The 20,732-nt window shown below is 37.6% G+C and overlaps 1 protein-coding gene across 3 annotated transcripts; it reads right to left on the bottom strand.

Annotated features, from left to right (window-relative positions):
• Positions 1-218: 218 nt before the first annotated feature.
• carm1l (coactivator-associated arginine methyltransferase 1, like) lies at positions 219-20,731 on the bottom strand. Of its 3 annotated transcripts, none has more exons than XM_039675655.2 (13): positions 20,489-20,731; positions 17,995-18,120; positions 16,106-16,215; positions 15,898-16,002; positions 13,019-13,129; positions 10,451-10,628; positions 9,476-9,566; positions 3,218-3,299; positions 3,029-3,114; positions 2,461-2,550; positions 2,242-2,379; positions 1,879-1,968; positions 219-1,496 (listed from the first exon to the last, which is right to left on the bottom strand). In XM_039675655.2, the coding sequence occupies exons 1-13, from the start codon at positions 20,631-20,633 to the stop codon at positions 1,487-1,489; spliced, it is 1,362 nt and encodes a 453-aa protein (XP_039531589.2). In that variant the 5' UTR covers positions 20,634-20,731; the 3' UTR covers positions 219-1,486. The 3 variants fall into 3 exon arrangements, with proteins under 3 accessions (XP_039531589.2, XP_039531590.2, XP_039531591.2); XM_039675656.2 differs by having other exon boundaries at positions 15,898-15,981; XM_039675657.2 differs by having other exon boundaries at positions 15,898-15,978.
• Between the last annotated feature and the right edge of the window lies 1 nt (position 20,732).

Genomic DNA, 20,732 nt, shown 5'->3' with positions numbered 1-20,732 from the left:
AACATGAGACATATGAGACATAACACTGGCCAACCAGAGGGTTTGAGAATTCACTCAAAAGCGCTCAAAATGTCAGAGAGAAATGCTGGTCTCATCACATTATTTAAATTTCAGTAGCGACTTGGTACCACATTCGGTACTTTTGACAACTTTAGTTTATACTCTTTATATACAGAAATTGACCATGGTGAACATATTTAGACAGTTTGTGAACCCTGTTTTGTTTTCAGACAGTTTAATATAATTTTCAAAGAAGTTCAGTACAATGTTACTGCCGCTCATCAAAGGCAGCTGTCACAGTTGCAAGGCCAACAATCCTCCGTAGGCTAGACTGCCCCATTTAACAACACTTGTTCCAACCTTTGTGGCATTTGAATGAGTGTCCTTTAAAGTCCATGCACTTCGAAGGATCCAGAGGAACCCAGCCCAGAGGAAAATAGCAAAATTGACTCTAGAATGAATGAACCAGTGTCAAGCAAGATTTTAACAGGGACTCACAGCCATCTAAATGAAAAGACAAGTGAGAAATGAAAGAACCAACAGGAGGTTTTTGGTTTTCACAAATTTCAGAAGCTAAAGATTGGACTGCAGACTTCACCAGTGCATTTACTGTGTTCTCCTTTTAGTTTATTTTTGAGCCATGGGTGGCAACACCCTGTCCAGCAGAGTTTAGATCCAAATCTAATCCAAAATCCATGACATCATGACTTTTGCGTAAACAGTTTTTATTGCACGCCAAAATGGAAATACGAATTGGCATGTCATACATACGCCATTTCATGAGATCAGTCTGCAAAATCACAACCGCCTGTAATCTTCAAATATTCCGAAGACTCTGGATAGATTTTTCAAGTGTGTTTGATCAGCGGTGTAGCTAAAACAAAATTTTCTCCGAAACCATTTTATTTAATTTCAGTCTTTCAATAGAAAATGTTTTAAACAGACTTAATTCACACATTTCTGTGAAAGCATATTTGGATGTTCATACAAGCAATAGATGTCAAGATTAAAGCATGTGCATGAAGCTCATCAAATATGCTCAACAAAAGCTTGACTTTTCATTTATAAGTGAATAAAAGCCTACATTTTAATGTAAAACCAATTAATTAAAGATGATGGCTATGAAAATAAAGCAATTTCGATCAGTCACCTTGTTTTATTAACATATATCCCATATCACGATATCACATGCACACAGAACCTTCCCTGCTGAAAAATCCAGCATAACCAGCATGAATGAATTCCACGTTGGTCCGGACTGGTTTGTGCTGGTTAGTGCTGGTGAACCTGCTTATTCATGCTGTCCTCAAGCTAAACTGAGCTGGTGTAGCTGCTACACCAGCACTCCCACATCATTCCTTAAACTGGATTTTTCAAAAGGGTTCATACATTCAGATCTGTGGACTTTAATCTGGGCAGTAATATCATTCTTTTTTTGTTATTTTTGCATGTTGAGTGATAGACCTGCAGTCTTGAGAATGATGATTCAGGCGTAACTGTAAAAGACAAGAGAGAGACAGATCACACTTAAATATTCAATACACCTGGCTTCTCATCTTAAATACAAGCCCAAATTGTAGTTATTAAATACAATAATAACACTGCAAATAATTCATAAATCCATCATCTTAATTAGCAGAATTACAATGAGCACGGAAAAGCTGCAAATATCAGGTTGTCATAATTTTTTTATCATACAATGTCATCACACGGGGTTGGACTGTGTTGCTGTCAATGTAATAATGTTCTTGTAATCTCATTACAAGAACATCTCAGAAACCAAATCTTTGCAGATAGTGCAAAATAAACTACGACAGCAGTGTCCAAATTCTGTTTAATTGGGATGACTAAGACTAACTTTTCTTCCGTAGTGCTTACCGGAAAAAAGGATTTTTCAAATCCAGTGTGTTCCCAGATTTAAATCCAGACTGATCAACCACAGCAGTGATGTGAATGTCATAGCTTTGTCTATAAAAGAAGACGTTTGCAGTTAGAAAAAAAGTTGTTGCAAAGTTATACACCACCAATCTGTATATAGTCAAGTTGTGGACGTTCCTGTCTCTAAAGGTTTAGACATTAACATATCAAATTAGTACAAACAAATACAAAAAGGGGGGATTACTTTAAAGATGCTGAACTATAAAACATTTGTGATGTAACATTTCCCCCCTGTATAATTCCCACCAATTCTATTCTATATTTTTGAAAGGGGCTCTAGTCATAAAACGAGGTTAGTCGTACCTCCTGTTGGCTATTAGATGAACTTGTCCAGATAATGTCTGTCCCATTTTGGCAAACAGGGGGGTTTGCAGAAGACAGCGCACCTGATACCAGTGAGTCAAAGGTTCATTAGGAGCAGTGGACAGCCATACTGTCATTCTGCACAAAAGGAGAAAATAACACAATTATTAATACTTTCAAGCATCCTCAGAAACTTCCTCTCGTATTTTAGATTCTCACCTTGAACCAACAAAGGCCACATCGAACCAAAAGGCAAGTCCATGAATGAGCCCTGACTGCAGCAGTTTGAAGACAAATGGGATTTCCAACCTGTAAATCACATAAGCAACAAATAGTGAGACGATGCTCTAGGTTTTCATGACATTTTCTCAAACATACTTATTTTTTCAAATCTTTATGTTTTTAACAGATTGTCCCAAAATTGGCACAAATCATCTCAAAAGCATGCTGGTGGAAAATGATTGCAAGACACCAAACTGTTCTCCAGTAACGCATGCATCTAAATTTGGTGGTAAAGATGTCAAATGACAAGGCTGTATCCTTGGGTTGACTTTATCATTATCATAATTCTCTAGTTTGTCTAACCTGAAATCAACCACCTCTCTCCAGGAAAAGCATATTTCCAATCACAGTAACCAAACTGAAGTGGAATTGTGGCACTTTTATCTATTGTCATGAAAGGTTGCACTTATCATTGGCACATTGCCCTGAAAATACCAAATACATTCACACACTGACTTCAAATTAAAACCTGATAAGTCAAATGTGTCCATGCTTTCAATTTTACCGATGTAAATCTTCCTCTTTTGCCTCCAGAAAGTTGATTGTGTATTTCACAGACCTGGCCATGAGAATCTGCACATCAAATGTGTCCTGAAATGCACAGGTATAATGACAACATTATAAAGTAATCTGAGATCCAGATTCATGACAGGTTTACATCTGGATATACTGTATGTGCCGAACATGGACTCACGACTATCGGCTGTCTGAAGAACTCATCCAGCGCAGAAGAATGAAGGCCGCTCAAGTTCACGCCATAGAAACCCCTCTGATTCCTGATATAAAATCAAATTACAGTCCATTATGTGTACAGTTATTTCTGATCCATGTACAGTCAGATCTCAAAATCATATTTATCGCTGTTTGTGTCAGTAAATCAAACCAGCGACTAAATAGTCAACTTCATTTAGTTATTTTAGTAGGATCTTCGCGAAGTTACTGATAGGCCAGTCAAAATTTCGTGGCTGCCATCTTTTACAGTGTGTATGCACTGGTGTCAGACATTCCCAATGAGATAATTAGTCATTTTTGGCGAACATGTGAAATATCTGAGAGCGAGACTAAAGGGACTGCAGTATTCCCATCGAGGGATATATTCACGACATAATATGCAACCGATTCGAGAATAATTTCTTAAAAATTGAAGCTAAAGCCCAGCGCAAGTAGCAGCCCCTCATATGCTGACCATTCAAATGGAAAACACACAAATTGAGGAACACAGTAGGGTAAGTGAAATGTGAAAATAATCCTAATAATTATAAATCAAACAGCTTATGCATAAATCTTGTGGAATAACACCGGGAGAGCCGTGATCGGATTGGGTTAAAGTTACTTAGTCAGGGGTAGTAGGCTATCGATTAACAAAATGCTGAAATATATTTTAAAGTATGTTAGTGAGCCTCCGTCTTGTCTTTAATCGTCTTATCTTATGTTAAAATATATGCATTGTGACCAAAGAACCGTCAATATTTCCAAGCAATAGGTGTTTTTGTTAATCCTGTCGACATTTAGTTGTGAATGGGTCTCCCATTACTTGATCACGCCCATCATTTCTCCCCTCAGCTTTTAGATTTTCGGGAAGGAAAAAAATTCCACTTCCCCATCCAAACTTTTAGGGTACCGGGTATCAGATTTGCACAATCCATACGCACAATGCTTTGGCATGTTACCCTCGCTCGAAAGCTTCCCAGACCTCCTGCGCCTAGTTGCGGTTGCTAAGACACGATTGGCCAGTGGCGGTTTTCGGGCGTGGCTTAGCGAAGGGTCAGTTGTATATGATATAAAAAAGCTCCCTTTAAAATCGCTGAGGCTGTCAATCAAACAGCGCCAGTTTATCAGTGACCGAGATCTGGACTCTCACCACAACTCCTGTTATTATAATGAATGACGCTGTCTACACTAGACTATGAATCTCTTACTGTATTTGCAGCGTGGTTCGCTCTGTTAGTTCTGGTAAAAGCATTCGTGAGAGTACAGAAATAGATGAGATCACTGTGTTCATGCGCTTTGCATGTTAGTGATCACTGTAACCTACCATGCCACGATCTAAATATAATGCTATATTCAATACTTTTCATGATTAATTAACCGTTGGTCGATTAGAAGAGGTTTAGTTGACCAAAATTTTATTAGTCGCAGAAAAAGAAAAAAAAACCCAGAAAAAGTGGCGAAATCACGCAGGCTGTAATGGACAGATCGCTAACGGCAGGAAATCCAAACATTTATCGACGTCAAACATGACTTTCAACTTAAATTCAACTTAAATTTCTCTGACATCTCTGGTCATACAGATAAGAGTTATGCAAACAGGGTCTACTTTTATTTTTGTAAACTCACAAAACGTGGTGTTTTTGTAAAATAATGGCGCTTTCTGTTGAGTGGGTCTTGAACTTGAACGTAAATGAACCAGAACTAAGCGTATACTCGCCTCACAGACATGAGAAATACATCTATAGCTTGACATTTTTACATTTGAATGAACATAAATATTCTCAGATTACGTCAAATCCGTTTAAAATGTGCATATATGAAAACATTACCTATAAATTATTACATTCTTACATTTTTTTCACAACACATTCATAATAATTATGTTTTACAGTGCGCTGTGGCAAGGTTTATGTTTGAATTATGCTTTATGTTTGAATTTGTGCGCTGATTACACTATACGTATTTTACTAAGGCAATTAAAGGGGCATTATTATAATTCATTAACCCTCAGGTGCTCTTCGTTTCGGAGTCACACTTGTTATCTTCCCGGTCAAAAGTGACCGGACACCTAAAAATTAAATTTCCTCCATCCCAGTAAAACCAATGCAATTTATTTTTGTTCTATAATATTTATTCTTTGTAATTTAGTACTTTGAGACAATTAAATTGAACATATTAATATTTATGCAATATTTATGGTCTATTTTTGGCATGGAAAAATACATATATTTTTCTATAAATATATATATATTTTTTTCAAAAAATTATTAATGCGGTATTTTAGTTTAATATAGAGTCTAGGCCTTCAGAAAAAAATATTTTTTGAAGAAAATTAGCACCATCTGGTTACAGTATAGAGAAAAAGCGTAGAATCATGGTGTAACCACTAGATGGGATATACAGCTATATAGTTGAAACAATCTCAAAATCGATTTTTTTTTGTTAAAAAAATGTAAAAAAAATAAAAAATAAAAAAATTGTGAATTGTGCTTTTGTCAATTTCCCATTCATTTCCTATGGGGGTCATTTTTGACCGAAGACCACAAGTGTGACTATTTTTTTTATGACCACTGTGCATGCTCGGATCATGACCTCAATTTTTTTTTTGTATTCACATACCAAATGCCAAAAAATTCACCAAGATTCGTAACATTCTGATGAAGCTGTGATTTTTAAAATTTCAAAACAGAAATTTTTTCGGTCAGAAATGACCGAAAAGCACCTGAAGGTTAATATAAATGCGTGATTAGTCGACTAGTGGCTTAAATGAACTACTAGTCGACGAGTGCAGCCCAACTAAAAACATGCTAAAGGTTTTAGAGAGGGCTCCACATGTAATACTATCTATTTAATAAGAAATTTTAATATTTGATAAAAGCTGTGATTAGCCAATCACAGCAGTGGGCGTGTACAGTTAAGTCTCACAGAGACACGCCCCTTCAAAATCAGATTATTTCTAATTTATGACAATTTTAGATGTAAAAATCACACTAATATTAAAAGTACAGCACGGAAAACATTTTACAATGATAAAACAATGCAGTTCATGACCCCTTTAAAGCCCTTCAGATGAACATTTTGCGCGAGACAAATCTCTGCTCTAACATAACATTAGGTGTTAAACTTGACATGACACTTTGTTATATTATCTATAAAATCTCCAGTGTGAGACAATGGTTTCAATGTCTGAAGCATGCCACTACACACAGTCCGTCTGGTTTAATAGCACAGGCAGAGAGAAGGGAGCGATGAAACATGAGTCGGGGTTGGACTGAACCACAGCGTTTTACAGCGCCGGGAAGCTGCTGGCTTTGGGTCGGTCACGGCACGGTGCAAGAACTGTGTGGGCGGTGGGGCGATGCTAGCAAACCAAAACCCCCTGTGGGCCAATGCTAAATAAACCATCCTGGATGAGGCTGTACACATGCAGGGTTTGCATGTAGGATTGAGAGTGGCTGTCTCATGTATACTATTAAAGAAAAGTTGATAGATTCTAAGTTTTCTCAACACCATTTGTGTAATAATGTCCGTCCACAGACAATAATTTTGGTTCATCAAATGTTTACAGTAATACAGTACATGCGCAATGGAGCAAAACAGGGATTGAGGGAGGGATTAAATGCAAAAAGTGGAGTACGTGCTTTTGTTAAAACACTTTCAAACAAGAATGAATTCTTCAGAACTGTTAACTTTGGAGCTGTAAAGTCAAAATCATTATGTTTATCATATGTTTGAGGTAGTGTTGAACTTATGGTTATGCATTATTCAACATTTGACCCTCAACTATAAGCCCTAAACCAATCATTGAGCCAGTTTATGAGCCAGCACTCTTATGCTCATCAAGACTGCATTAATTTATTTGATCACAAATGCAGGAAAAACAGTGATTTTGTGAAAATAACTATAATCATGCTAATTTGCCTTCTGATTTAAAGATATAGTGGGTGGAGCTGCTTTGTGTAAATAATCTCTTTCTGGTATCCTTGGACGTGTTATGTTAAGGTGTACTATTGAAACGGATCCGACTGGCCCGGTTCTCAACTCACTGACTGATCCATGAGGTGAATAAAACATTACATTTCGGTTTCTCAAACAGAGCAATAATATGGCCTCAGATGACGTGGACTATAGTGCATTAAAGTGGCTTTTTCATGTCCTCATTCGCATGGGAAACATTGAAGAACATTCTCATTTTGTGTTGTACAGAAGACAGGAAGTTATACAGGTTTGTAATGTCATGAAGGTGAGTAAGGGGAGACTGGGACAATGGTGGGAGTAATGATACTAACCCCTAACACTAGGCCTACCTATCATCACAACAGTAGCTGTCTACCCCTGTTGTTTGGTAATGTCGATGCAGTGCTGACCACACTTTTACTTTGGTTTTTGAAACTTTGGTTTTGTTTTCAAAGCATCAGCACATAAAGTTTTACCGATTTGTGCTGAAGGCAAGCAGAAATGAGATACGACTTCTCTGTGCTTGCAGTGCATCAGTCTGTAAAGTGAGTGAGACGCACACAAACCCAGTTTTATTGAATCATGCGTCATCAATAGCGGTTCACTTCTGCGATTTAGTACAATCTGCATTAATATCAGCAGTGAACCGTACTGGAGTTCACATGAAGCGTAGTGCCGTACCGCCACCGTTTTTATTTGGACTCGGGTACGGTTCACGGGTGCGTTCGCATCATCCAAACAAACCGAACTCTGATGTCAATCACCAAAAGTGCTAGTGTGAAAGCAACCCAGGGTGTGTTCACACTTGTGGTACAGTTAGCTTGATTCGTTTGGTCTGGAAAAAAAAAAACATTTAGTTGTCCACTTAACGTTCACATTGACATTTTAACACAGAACCCAAAGGAATTGAAATATGTTCAGAACCTAATTGGTCAGCTTTTATGACGTATATTTTAAGATGGAATTTGCCGAACATCTAAAACAATGCTGTGTTATTGGCTAAATGCGGTTGTATGTGCTTAGCCGATATATGAAGGGATTTTGAGCAGCTGAGAACTCGTGAAAAGCTTATAAAGTGTGTAAAGGAGTCGAAATAGTGTGAAGTATCCCTCCGTCACACACACACTGAACTGTGATGGGCAACATTGAGACTGTTGACGTGCTTCCATTGGGAGTATTTTTAATTCGCAATTTAAATGGGGTAACAATTTGAACAACAACATGAACGCAACGCCGTCCAAAGACGGCAGCCATATTGCGCCAGAACGCCCACTTTCAAGTCAAGTGGCGTGTTATCTATAGACCATTTTGCAAGATGTAAACAACACTGGTCCAGAAACACTTCCTGTTTCAGTTTGTAATTGTTTTCTTTATTTCAAATGTAAGGAAAACATCTTAAAGATGTTTGTTTAACTTTCTGATTCAGTTTTATATGCTCTGTTGGTTGTATTTTATCCCAGCTTTTATGTAGTGTTAAAAAACTGAAACAGGAAGTGCTTCTGGACCAGTGTTGTTTACATCTTGCAAAATGGTCTATACGCATTTTGAGCTATCCATGTGTATGCGTGTATGTCTACGCCGTTAAATGTCCGAGTGACTCGAAGCAAAATGTAGATCTAAATCTGGGGAGCGATATTTTTTTTTCCTAGGATGGTAGGGGAACACTCATAAATGCTATTAACCCCAGTGACGGGTAGGTTTAGGAATGGGGTTGGGGTAACTCATATATTTATATATACATTCATGTAACGTTAAGTCAACGGCGTTCATAAACACGCTGAAAAACGATCATGCGTGTTGATAGCACGCCAAAAATTGAAATACGAATTGGCGTGTCATACATACGCCATTTCATGAGATCAGTCTGATTTGAAGGGTTGTGGAAACGTGGCTTTTAAGGGTCGCATCACATCCTGGTTTTGGTTTGTTTCGATGTCGTTGGACCGTGTTGCGTTCATATATCAGTTGAACTGCACTAGTTTGTAAGCAGAGTGAGACTCATATTTCAGCGTCTCATTCCGGTTGTTCAGATGACAGCATTCACACTTGTTCAAATGATCCGCACTAACAGAGCAAACGCACTAGAGTTCGTTTTAATCCAAACAAACATGCCAAGTGTGAACAAATCCTAAATGATGACCGGATTTTCATTTTCTCTGGGAACTACTGCATTTCAAGACCGGACGTTATCTTCAGCCAATGCACAGGGAAAAAAGCCCTTCAAAAACGCATTTCCTATGTCCCAGATAATGTCCTACTATAAGTGTAAATTGCAGGGCGTTACCAGAAGTTGGTGCGGGCATGATGCTCCATGTACAGTTGTTCGTCAGTGAACGGAGCCAGGTGAATGTCACTCTGCGTAGGGAACATCATTCCTGGACAGTCAAAGAAGAAGATTAAAGCTCAACCAAAAAGGAAAAACTATGCCTCTGAAACTTTAGTTTTCCCTATTCAGTCACTTCCCAATTAATAAAATTAGCCATTATTCTTTGTGGTTTACATTTGCTACATAGCAAGTGCATCTTTGATGTGTCATCTATACATGTCCTGAGACTCACGTTGACTTTGAGTACAATGACGCCAACAGAAAAACGAGCACTTGATCTTCAATAACCCATCACATTTGAACACTACATGAATTTGCGTGTGGTGGCGTTTATTGTGGCACTTGTTTCATTAGAAAAAATTTGATATAGCGCTTTTTCTGGGACCTCAAAGCGCTTCACATATGGAAGGGGGGAATCTCCTCAACCACCACCAATGTGCAGCATCCACCTGGATGATGGGACGGCAGCCATATTGCGCCAGAACGCCCACCAGACACCAGCTTACTGGTGAAGAGGAGACAGAGTGATGAAGCCAATTAGTATAGGGATGATTAGGAAGCCATTATGAACAGAGGCCAAGTGGCAAATTTGGTCAGGATGCCGGGGTTACACCCCAACTCTTTTTCAAAGGACTTTTTAATGGGATTTTTAATGACCACCGAGAGTCAGGACCTCGGTTTTTAACGTCTCATCCGAAGGACTGTGCTCTTTGACAGTATAGTGTCCCCATTACTATACTGGGGCATTAGGACCCACAGAAGCCACAGGGTGAGCACCCCTCTTCCACCTCTTCCAGCAGCATTCTGGTTTTCTCAGGAGGTCTCCCATCCAGGTACTAACTAGTCTCAGCCCTGCTTAGCTTCAGTGAGCAACCAGTCTTGGGCTACAGGGTAATATGGCTGCTAATAACTTGTTGTTTGCGATGTACAGACCTTTGGGTTTTAACCAGTATTTGGCGTGTAGAAAGCTCTCCAGCATCCTCTCGTTGAGGAGCATGTAGCCGATGGGCTCCGAGATGATGACGTCCACCTTCTCCGGGCAGGACACTTCCTCGATCTTTCCTGACAGAACCGTGATTTTGTCAGACAAGCTATTGCTTTTCACTAGAATCTGAAGAGACAAGAAGGACAAAACAGCTCAAGCTCCATTTCCATCTTTTCCACATACTGTCAATTAAAGGGTTAGTTCACCCAAAAATGAAAATTCTGTCAGTATTTACACACCCTCATGTTTTTCCAAACCTCTATGTGTTTATTTGTTCTGCTGAACACAAAGGAAGATATTTGGAAGAATTATTTAATCAAACAGATCTCATTCCCCATTGACTACCATAGTATTCCTACTAGGTCCTATTCCAGATCTGTTTGATTAAAACATTCTTCCAAATATCTTCCTTTGTGTTCAGCAGAACAAATAAACACATAGAGGTTTGGAACAACATGAGGGTGAGTAAATACTGACAGAATTTTCATGTTTGGGTGAACTAACCCTTTAACTCAGAAAATACTGCGACTCGTTCCTCAGTTTGTGAAAACAGACAAAAATCACTTCTAGTGATGCACTTATAATGGAATACTCTTCCTTGCACAATAAGTAACGATAAAATAGACACAATTTTAACCACAAGATTGTGTTAAATGATCACTAGCTGTCCTTGTGTTAAGATTTATCCGATTTTGCATTTTGTTATTCAATGTCACGTTAATTGCAATGTTAAACTTTGATGTAATTAAAACTTGAATGTCATATTTGTAATTACACATTTGTAATGATGTTGCAATTTAGTACATTTTAAATATATTGACTTTAAAGTCGCAATGAAATTATAATGGACAATTCTTCTTTTTTATGGAATATTGCAGTAAATTTTTTTTCATAATCTTGTCAATCAAATCTTAATCTTAATCTTAACTTCCCCATCTCTTCTCTTCTCGGATGATGAGGGTGGGGCAATAACCTGTCAATCACATGAGATCCACCAATCGCAAACCACAATTATCCATTCAATTCGTAATGGGAAAAAAGCACCGCCCACATTTGATCTTGATCTAGAAGCGTTTCACTCGATGATATACGACACAATAGGGATGAAAAGTCTATTGCAACTTCCGTTTTATGCTGACTTTAACCTTAAAATGGACTTTAAATGGAAAATTCCATACACTTTAAGCATTGAGGCAAGGTAAAATATGGGTTTGATTATCACCCCTGCAAAAGAACCCAAAAATGCATTCGTAATCTCTTTTCTAAACAACGGAAACCGTTTCGAGATTAAGAGTCAAAGGCTCTGTTTTATAGTTGGATCATTGGTTGCATAAATCAGATGTGTCAGTAGAAACACAAACACATATGGTTGTAGTCTACAAAGAGTAACAAGACCTTTCCATTAAATGAGAAAAAGTGAGCTATTAGTACTGAGCTTGTCTGTTAAAAAAGCAGTCTTTATCCATGAAAACATGTTTCCTTTCCCACTCTCCAAGTTTCCGGGCCAAATCCGTCTTCAAGTCATTTAGCAGCCAGAATGTCACACATTCCTGACACGCAGGAAAGATCCTTCTGAAGGTGTTGCCCTGTGAAAATGTGCCAGAAAAGTCGGCTCGGCCTGGTTATTTTTCCACAAAACCCATAGCCCTGAACTACAAGCCAAAGGGGTGTGATAAACATAGATAGTGATAAGTGATTTATCCTCATAGCACATCCAACAGTTGGCCAAGAAATACATATGCCCTCACTACGCCCTGAAAGCTCTTAGTAATAGATTGACTAGTGGAAATACATGATTTGCTTTTATTGCCACACTGTACGAAAAAAAAAAATCCATAGACAAACAGAAAGTTACTGGTAATTTTCTCCCAAGACATTTTCTGTTAAGTTTATGGATATTTCCTTCAAACCTAAAGCACAACACAATGCAATTAAATACTGATCAAATCTCCCAATGTTATTATTAAGTGGTTCATTCACCCATAAAAATGAAAGTTTGTCTTGATGATGAGCCACATGATTTAGCTCATTCTTACAATAAAGTCTAAGTCTGGAAATGAATGCTGTAAGAAAAGTATCATAGAAGTATCCGTGTGCTTTGATCCAAGTCTGAAGGCTTACAATTGCGAGGAACAAGCCCAAACCTAAAACTTCCCTTTCTGAAAAACACATTCAAATCAAGTATATTGTGTATATTCAAATCAAGACCGGTCACATATTAATTTTGTCAAATGCCATTGTTTGGTGCGTCTCATAGCCAACATTTGAATATGCAGAAGTGAGAATGAAATATGAGAGCTACAGTGTAAGAAAAGAATGATATTTCAGCCTATTCCTCACACAAAGATATCATGCGCCCGAAGAAGACCTGCAATACAGTGCATGTGTCGCACAGACTTCCCAGACTGCAGTGTGCAATTTCTGCTGAACATGCAAAGCATCTTTTGTGCTCCAGTAGAGACTCGTAAGGGTCTGAAATGAGTGTGGAGGATAAATCATAAATAGTTTGCGTGTACTTCTGCATATTTGGCCACAGAGCTGGCCTCCACCGCGTAAACTCTCTTCGCCCCGGCCTGGACGGCGAAGAAGGACAATATCCCCGTCCCACAGCCCACATCGAGAACCACCTAAACAGAAGCAGTGCACACCATCAGAGCACATCTGACCAAAACTGTTATTATCAACACAGTACAATAACTCAACAGTATAGTAAGACTTTTATTTTTAAAAATCTCAACGGTGCACTCAGTACATTTTCTTTGAATTAATTGTATTATGTTTAATCAGTATGTGTGTTGGAATTAAACCATGACATCGGTGTTGCTACTTAATCCAGGTGAGAAATAAGGACATTTACGTATATAAAAAGTGTATTTCTACGAAGAAATCAGTTCAACACCTTGCTTGTGTGATGCTGTATCTGGTAACAGGTAGGCCTGGGTGATATGACATTAAAGGAGTAGTTCACTTTTGAAAAAACTTTTGCTGATAATTTACTCAGCCTCATGTCATTCAAGATGTCCATGTCTTTCTTTCTTCAGTCGAAAAGAAATTAAGGTTTTTGATGAAAACATTCCAGGATTTTTCTCTACATAATGGACTTCAGTGGGAACCAAACGGTTCAAGTTCCAAAAGAAACTTTAAGTACAAACTGCAAACTGTTCAAAGGGCTTTAAACGATTCCAGACGATGAATAAGGGTCTTATCAAGCGAAACGATCTCTCATTTTATAAATAAATAACAAAGTTTAAGTTTTATAAGCTCAAACGCTCGCCTTGCTCTGTTCTGTAACGCACTCCTGTTCGAACTCGTTCATCAAAATGAACAAATCTTTTTCCGAGTCATTTGGTTCATTCGGACGAAAGGAAACGAACGAATTGATTCGGAAAAATATTTGTTCATTTTGTTGAACGAGTTCGAACAGTAGAGTCACGAACGTGCACCACAGAACAGAGCAAGGCGAGCGTTCGATCTTATAAAACTTAAACTTTGTTATTTTTTTAAAAAATGAGCGATCGTTTCGCTTGATAAGACCCTTATTTATCGTCTGGAATCGTTTAAAGCCCTTTGAACAGTTTGCAGTTTGTACTGAAAGTTTCTTTTGGACCTTGAACCGTTTGGTTCCCACTGAAGTCCATTATGTAGAGAAAAATCCTGGAACGTTTTCATTAAAAACCTTAATTTTTTTTTCGACTAAAGAAAGAAAGACATGGACATCTTGGATGACATGGGGGTGAGTAAATTATCAGCAATTGTTTTTTGAAAAGTGAGCTTTCTTTTTTTTCTCATTTTGTCTCTCATTTTGTCTCTCAGTTGAAGTGTACCCATGATGAAAATTACAGACCTCTCTCATTATTCTAAGTAGGATCCCTTGCACAATCAGTGGCTGACTAAATACTTTTTAGCCCCACTGTATACAGTAAATGTCTTTTGACAAAGATTTTTCTATATCGTTTACATTTATCGCGGTATGTTATTGACTCCACGCAGAGTACCATTTAAAGTTACTGATCGATAAAGAAATGAATCGAAATAATTCAGTATAGTAACTCCATGGGCTAATCGAGTGCTGCCCGACACATATGGCCATGGACACAGAAAGCTGTGAGTGCTTTATTTGGTTCTTTTTCTCAGGTTAATATTGAATTTTAAATGGACTTGAATGGTCAAATACACACAAATATGTTAAAACAATATCTGTTTTGGAGAGTATGCATGTTGGTTATATCTTAAGGATGTGTTCACATCACACTTCGGTAATTCGGTTGACTTGGTTGGTACACTCAAGCCCGGTTTCACAGACAGGGCTTAGATTAAGCCAGGATTAGTGTTCATTAGTGTTTTTCTGGACTGTATTGACTGGTTCTAACTTAACTGGGATCATCACGGGCATCGGTAAGAATGCACAAAAGTCCAATCACTGTTTTTCAAGCCATCTGACATACTCAATGCATGTATGTAAGTAATATTGGTTATTTCAAAGTTATGCACACTTATCTATGGCTTGAATACACACAAAATGGAATAAACATCGCGCACGAAATGGAAAACACATTGCGACTACAATGATAAAAACATTACATCATGTCTGTGAACCGTGTTGTGTTCATATTTCAATCGAAACCGCAGCAGAGTTGAGACCAGTCATCAAAATGAACAAATCTTTTTTTCGTCATTTGGTTCATTCAACGAACAAAAATGACTCCAAAAAAGATTTGTTCATTTTGATGAATGAGGTCGAACAGGAGAGTCACAATTGTGACTCGTTTAAACGCGCATCACAGAACAGAGCAAGGCGAGCATTTGTGCTTATAAAACTTAAACTTTTTTTATTTATTTTTGAAATGGCCGATCGTTTCGCTAGATAAGACGCTTATTCATCGTCTGGTGTCGATTAAAAACCCTTTGAAGCAGCACTGAAACTCTCATTTGGACCTTGAACCGTTTGGACCCCAGTGAAGTGCATTATATGGAGAAAATCCTGGAATGTTTTCATCAAAAACCTTAATTTCTTTTCGACTGAAGACAGAAAGACATGGACATCTTGGATGACATGGGGGTGAGGAAATTATTAGCAAAAGTTTTTTTTAAAAGTGAACTACTCCTTTAATAAGAATCAATGTATATGTTGTTTTTGTCCTAGTGTTAGTAATTTGCTTCTTGGTTCTTATTTTTAATGACAAAAAATAAAACAACTATATTATGATGTATATTATTACTGTGTGAAATAAAATGAATGAAAAGAGATTTTGGTCATATTGTCAAACCCTAGTAACAGGTATCAGCACAAAGACATTGCCACATTGGCCAACGAAGCATAAAGTAAAAAAGATACTGAGTACACCTTTAAAGACTAGTAGGATAAAGTTTTATGAAACTAGTTGACAACACATACTTTATCTTTGAAGTCGACTTCATTGAGCAAAATGGCTTTTTGGTACGTTGCGGTCCTGAGGTAATCCTGAAGCATGTTCTGCTGCTGGGACAGACAGCCATAAAACTGAGAGAAAACTGAAAATGTCTCAGAGAGGTAAATCATGTACACAGACCACAAGGCAACTGAATAAAGTTTGACGTTTGCATGGGGCAATTGTCTGCTTTACCTGGAAGTACTGCAGCGCAGACGATTCATCGGTCCTCTGCTGAAACACAGACGGGTCTGTCCTCCTGAGGTCCGTCCACGAGCTCAGCAGTGTGTGGAAGCCCTGAAACTCTGAGCAGAACACACTCCTTCACTACCGTGTAACAACACAACCAAGCACTGATGGACTATGGTAGTTATTAACCTGATATATCAGTATCATATTTCTCAGGCCTCTTAATGATCCACGTGATCAAAACTTTCTTGAAGTCCACCGATGCCTTTTGCACCTTAGTTGCCTTTGTTGGCTTTTGGTTTACACATTTAACATTCAATAATATTATTGATCTACCTGCGCTGACACTATAATACAAGAACTAGGCTGGACAATGACATAGCGGTGCTCTCCAGAGTGGCTTTATATATAAATGAACTAAATTACACTTTTTTACAACAAAAATGAAAGATCACTGAACTTACTTAAGCTGGACTATGACGTTATTTTTTTCTGGAAACTAACTTTGTTGCACTATTTTCCTGTTATCTCTGTAAAGCTCTTAAAGTGACAGAAACCTAATAAACCTGCTGTGATTAATGTTAATCAACGAACAAAGGAAAATCACTCACTGCTCTTGACTGAATAGCTTTAGCAGCTTTAACAAGGATTCATATTTAATTTACAGTGTTATTTTACATTTGAGTACATTTAAGTTCAACAGTTATAGTTACTCATTTTATCCCCAGAAATTGAGAAAATCATGGTATTTAAAAATCAACTAAATCATGTACTTTCTACATGAATTTGGAGATTCAATGAGAAATTATTACAATATAACAATATAATAAAAAATGTAATGTTAGATGTGATTAATCACGATTAATTACAGAAAAAAGTGTGGTTATTATTTTTTTAATAATTTAACAGCACACACACACATATATATATATATTCACAAACATACACATCCATATCCCCTTTATAAGTCTGTATATAAAACATGTGTCTGCACGGGCTTTGCAAAATTCTATGATATTTCTATTCTATCATGCTTGATTCAGTTGCCAATGGATTTATCCCAAATCTACTCCACGAGGAGTTAAACACAGATGTACAACAGATGTGCTGGAAAAACGTAATGCTTCTCAAAGGAACAAGACCGAAAAATTCCATACTTTGATCTTAAATTAGTAATAATACTAGACAAATATTGGAGAAATAAGACTGAAAAGCAATAAAGTATAATTCATGCTACGAGACTGGAACAGGTTTAATGACTTAAGTAACATTTGGCTTCTAAAGGGCATTAATGTTGCACAACACCAATACATTTTTGTCACTTTTGGAAGACTGATCAGGCAAACGTATGTTTAATGGTGTAACGATGCCCTCGTGTCACAATTCGATTCAAATCACGATACTGAACTCACAATATGATATTATTGCGATATCAAGATATATGATTAAAGGATAACAATAAATGTAGTGTTGATTAAAATGCTAAATTTGGTGTTACACTGTGTGTGTAAATGAATAGGATGGACTTGGTGCTGAAATCCAAAGCACAGGACAATAGAGACACCAGAATAACAATATTCATGATTCTGGAGCTGAAAATACTGAATTATTTTAGATAAATATGCTTGTTCTCTGTCACTGACTATTTAAAATAATGTCGGCCACTTTTACTGGTAACATCAGGCATTTGGCATTATCAGGATACACAGATATTCCCCCATTACATTATCAAACATTATATTCAACATTATACAGTATATAGTACTTTAGTGTAGTACTGACTTTGGGTGACCTAGTATGCACAATACATATTGTTGCATTTTTGTATTGCGATAATGTGACACGATATATTGTCACACCCCTAGTAAAGAGTGATGAAAGGAGAGATAACTGACCTGACTGAGAGTTGAAGCGGATTAGGATGCTGAAATAGCCCAGTGTGACGAGGAACGAGCGGCTGGCCACCCGACAACACTCGGTCTCCCTCGTGATGGAGAACTTAAAAACACAAACCCCAGCATCTGAAAGCAGAGCAATAGACAGGGTATATGAATGCTGAAAGGATTACTTCACCCTTTAAACTTTTTAACTTTTTACACCCCGAAGTTAAAATTCTGTCATCAGTCATCAGTTTTACGCTAGTGTCATTCCCATATGACAGAAGGAGATGATGGGAAAATGTTCATGCAGCTCTTTTACATAAACTTAAAGTGGATGCTGGTGATTTACATTGTGCATGAATCAGTTTCGTTCGGCATTATTCATGTCAAAGTTGCAGCAAGATTTAAATTGCTGTCAAGCTTAAAAGGATAGTTCACCCATTATTTACTCCTCAAGCCATCCTAGGTATTTAAGACTTTTTCTTTCAGCCAAACACAATCGGAATTATATTAAAATATATCCTAGCTCTTCCCAAGTTTATAATGGGTTTTTGAGCCCAAAAAAGGTGTATATGACTTTCTTTTTCAAACAAACACAATCAGAGTTATATTTAAAAATATCCTAGCTCTTCCAAGCTTTATAATGGAAGCCCAAAAAAGTGCATCCATCCATCATAAAAGTACCGACTCCTGTGGGTTAATAAAGGCATTCTGAAGCAAAGTGATGCGTCGCGTCAGAGGTCACTCGAAGGGTCAGAGTTCACTAGTTGGGTCAGATGTTTCCGCCGGATCTAGACTCGCCTACGGCCGTTACCAAAAGCCAGTGATTATAGTTTATTAATTTTTCTTACAAAAACGCATGGCTTTGCGCTTCAGAGGGCCTTTATTAACCCACAGGATTCGTATGGGTACTATTTTACTATTTGTATGGGTACTTTTATGATGGATGGATGCACTTTTTTGGGCTTCAAAAACTCCTATTACAAAGTTTGGAAGACCCAGGATATTTTTTAATATATCTCTAGATTGTGTTCGTCTGAAAAAAGAAAGTCATATACACCTAGGATGACTTGAGGGTTAGTAAATCATGGGATAATTTTCATTTTTGAGTGAATTAACCCTTTAACAGCCTGTGCTCACTAAATGCCTTTGATAAAGAAAAGCATGAACATTTTGCTCCTTCAGTGCAGAAGAAAGTAAGACACATGTGTCAGCTAGAAGCTGGCATCAGAACTGTGTGTGTCCTGCTCTGTGAGGGAGATGTGATCCAGAGAGAAGCTGCTATCTGATGTTGTGTGACGGGAGGCAGAAAGCGCAGGCGTCCAGGGCTAGTGTACCGTGTCCAAGAAAACAGAGTCCGGTGCAGGCGAACCGGAGCGGCTTATGGTGTGTGTGTGTGTGCACAGTAAATCCCAGAGATCTGTACATACTGCAGGACCACACAATGAGACCCGGGAAATGTGTGGCACACCTGAATAAAGACTCTTCCCTTGTCCTTCAGCCAATAAACAAGACGCTACAAAGAGCCAGAAATTGTTTGGTATGACGTTATATACAGTATAAATTCTTCCATGTGGTTCTTCACTTCCTTTACTCATCATATTTTTAAGACAAGAGCAGATAGGCCTACTGGGAAATTGGCATAACATTATACTTGAACAAAAAATTTGGGAAAAAATATGGAAAAACAATTAAATGAAAATACCATAGTGATGCACAATTGCGAACAAGATCTCCTTTATATATTTTTTTTCAGCAAATAGAATCAACCGAGTTCAAAATGAGAGTTAAAAAATTATCGTCGTTAAAATAAGTGATTAATGTTAATTAACACGTACTTTACGGATAGTTACATTGTAAATCCTATATTTTTTCTTCATTGATTTCTATGAATGATGTTAAAAAAATTAGAAGAAAAAAAACGTTTGTGATGTTTTCCATATGCCATGCATATATTGTCATGTAAGAATCTGCTAAATAAAAAATGAATCACGTATTTTTACAATGACTTAAGGGTTTGGTTGCATGTAATTATCATAGACTGTAAAGGTAATTATCATAGACTGTAAAAAATAGCAACATTTGTAGTTATTACTACAGTAATTACTACATGTAACGTGGAATATGAACACAGTAAAATAAAGTGTAACAACAAAACTACTTTAGTCTACATATCTCTAAGTTATGATATTAATGTGGATACTTCCAGGACATGGATTGGGAAGAATTTTTATGATAAATAGGCTACTTGAGTTTATATTGAAATCTCTTGTGACTTTAATATCAGACTTTAGTAGGCCTAACTTACCTTAGCTTCTGAAACGCCGAGAACTTGCATGTCTTTCCTAGAGAAATAATAGCCTTATTCATTACAAGCAGCTAACGCTAAACCAAACCCTTACCCTAATCCTATGTAACATTAGTTCATTACTATTGCTCAGTACTCAAATGTATAAGTACACTGTAACACTGCTACCTTAAATTAAAGTGTAATGAAGTGTTTGTTTACCGTCGTTAATTGTGAGAGAGACGTCATCGTCCAGCTGTCTGTGCGCGTGAAGCGTGAGATCCTGATGTTGATCTCGCTTTACGTCGCTCTCGTTGAGAAAGATCACAGTCACAGAGAAACGGCTCTGTAACTGATTATCGCCCATGACTGAACCCCGGACTGGCGAAGCTCTTGTGTCCTTCTTGTACACGCATTTTGACAGAGAGGTTGTGAATAGGTTCAAATAAGAGGAGGGCGTAAAGCG

The sequence above is a fragment of the Pimephales promelas genome, chromosome 23 (genome assembly GCF_988280905.1).
Source record: "Pimephales promelas chromosome 23, fPimPro1.hap1.1, whole genome shotgun sequence".
In the NCBI taxonomy this organism is placed as follows: Eukaryota; Metazoa; Chordata; class Actinopteri; order Cypriniformes; family Leuciscidae; genus Pimephales; species Pimephales promelas.
This window is presented reverse-complemented; position numbering and strand designations above follow the sequence as displayed.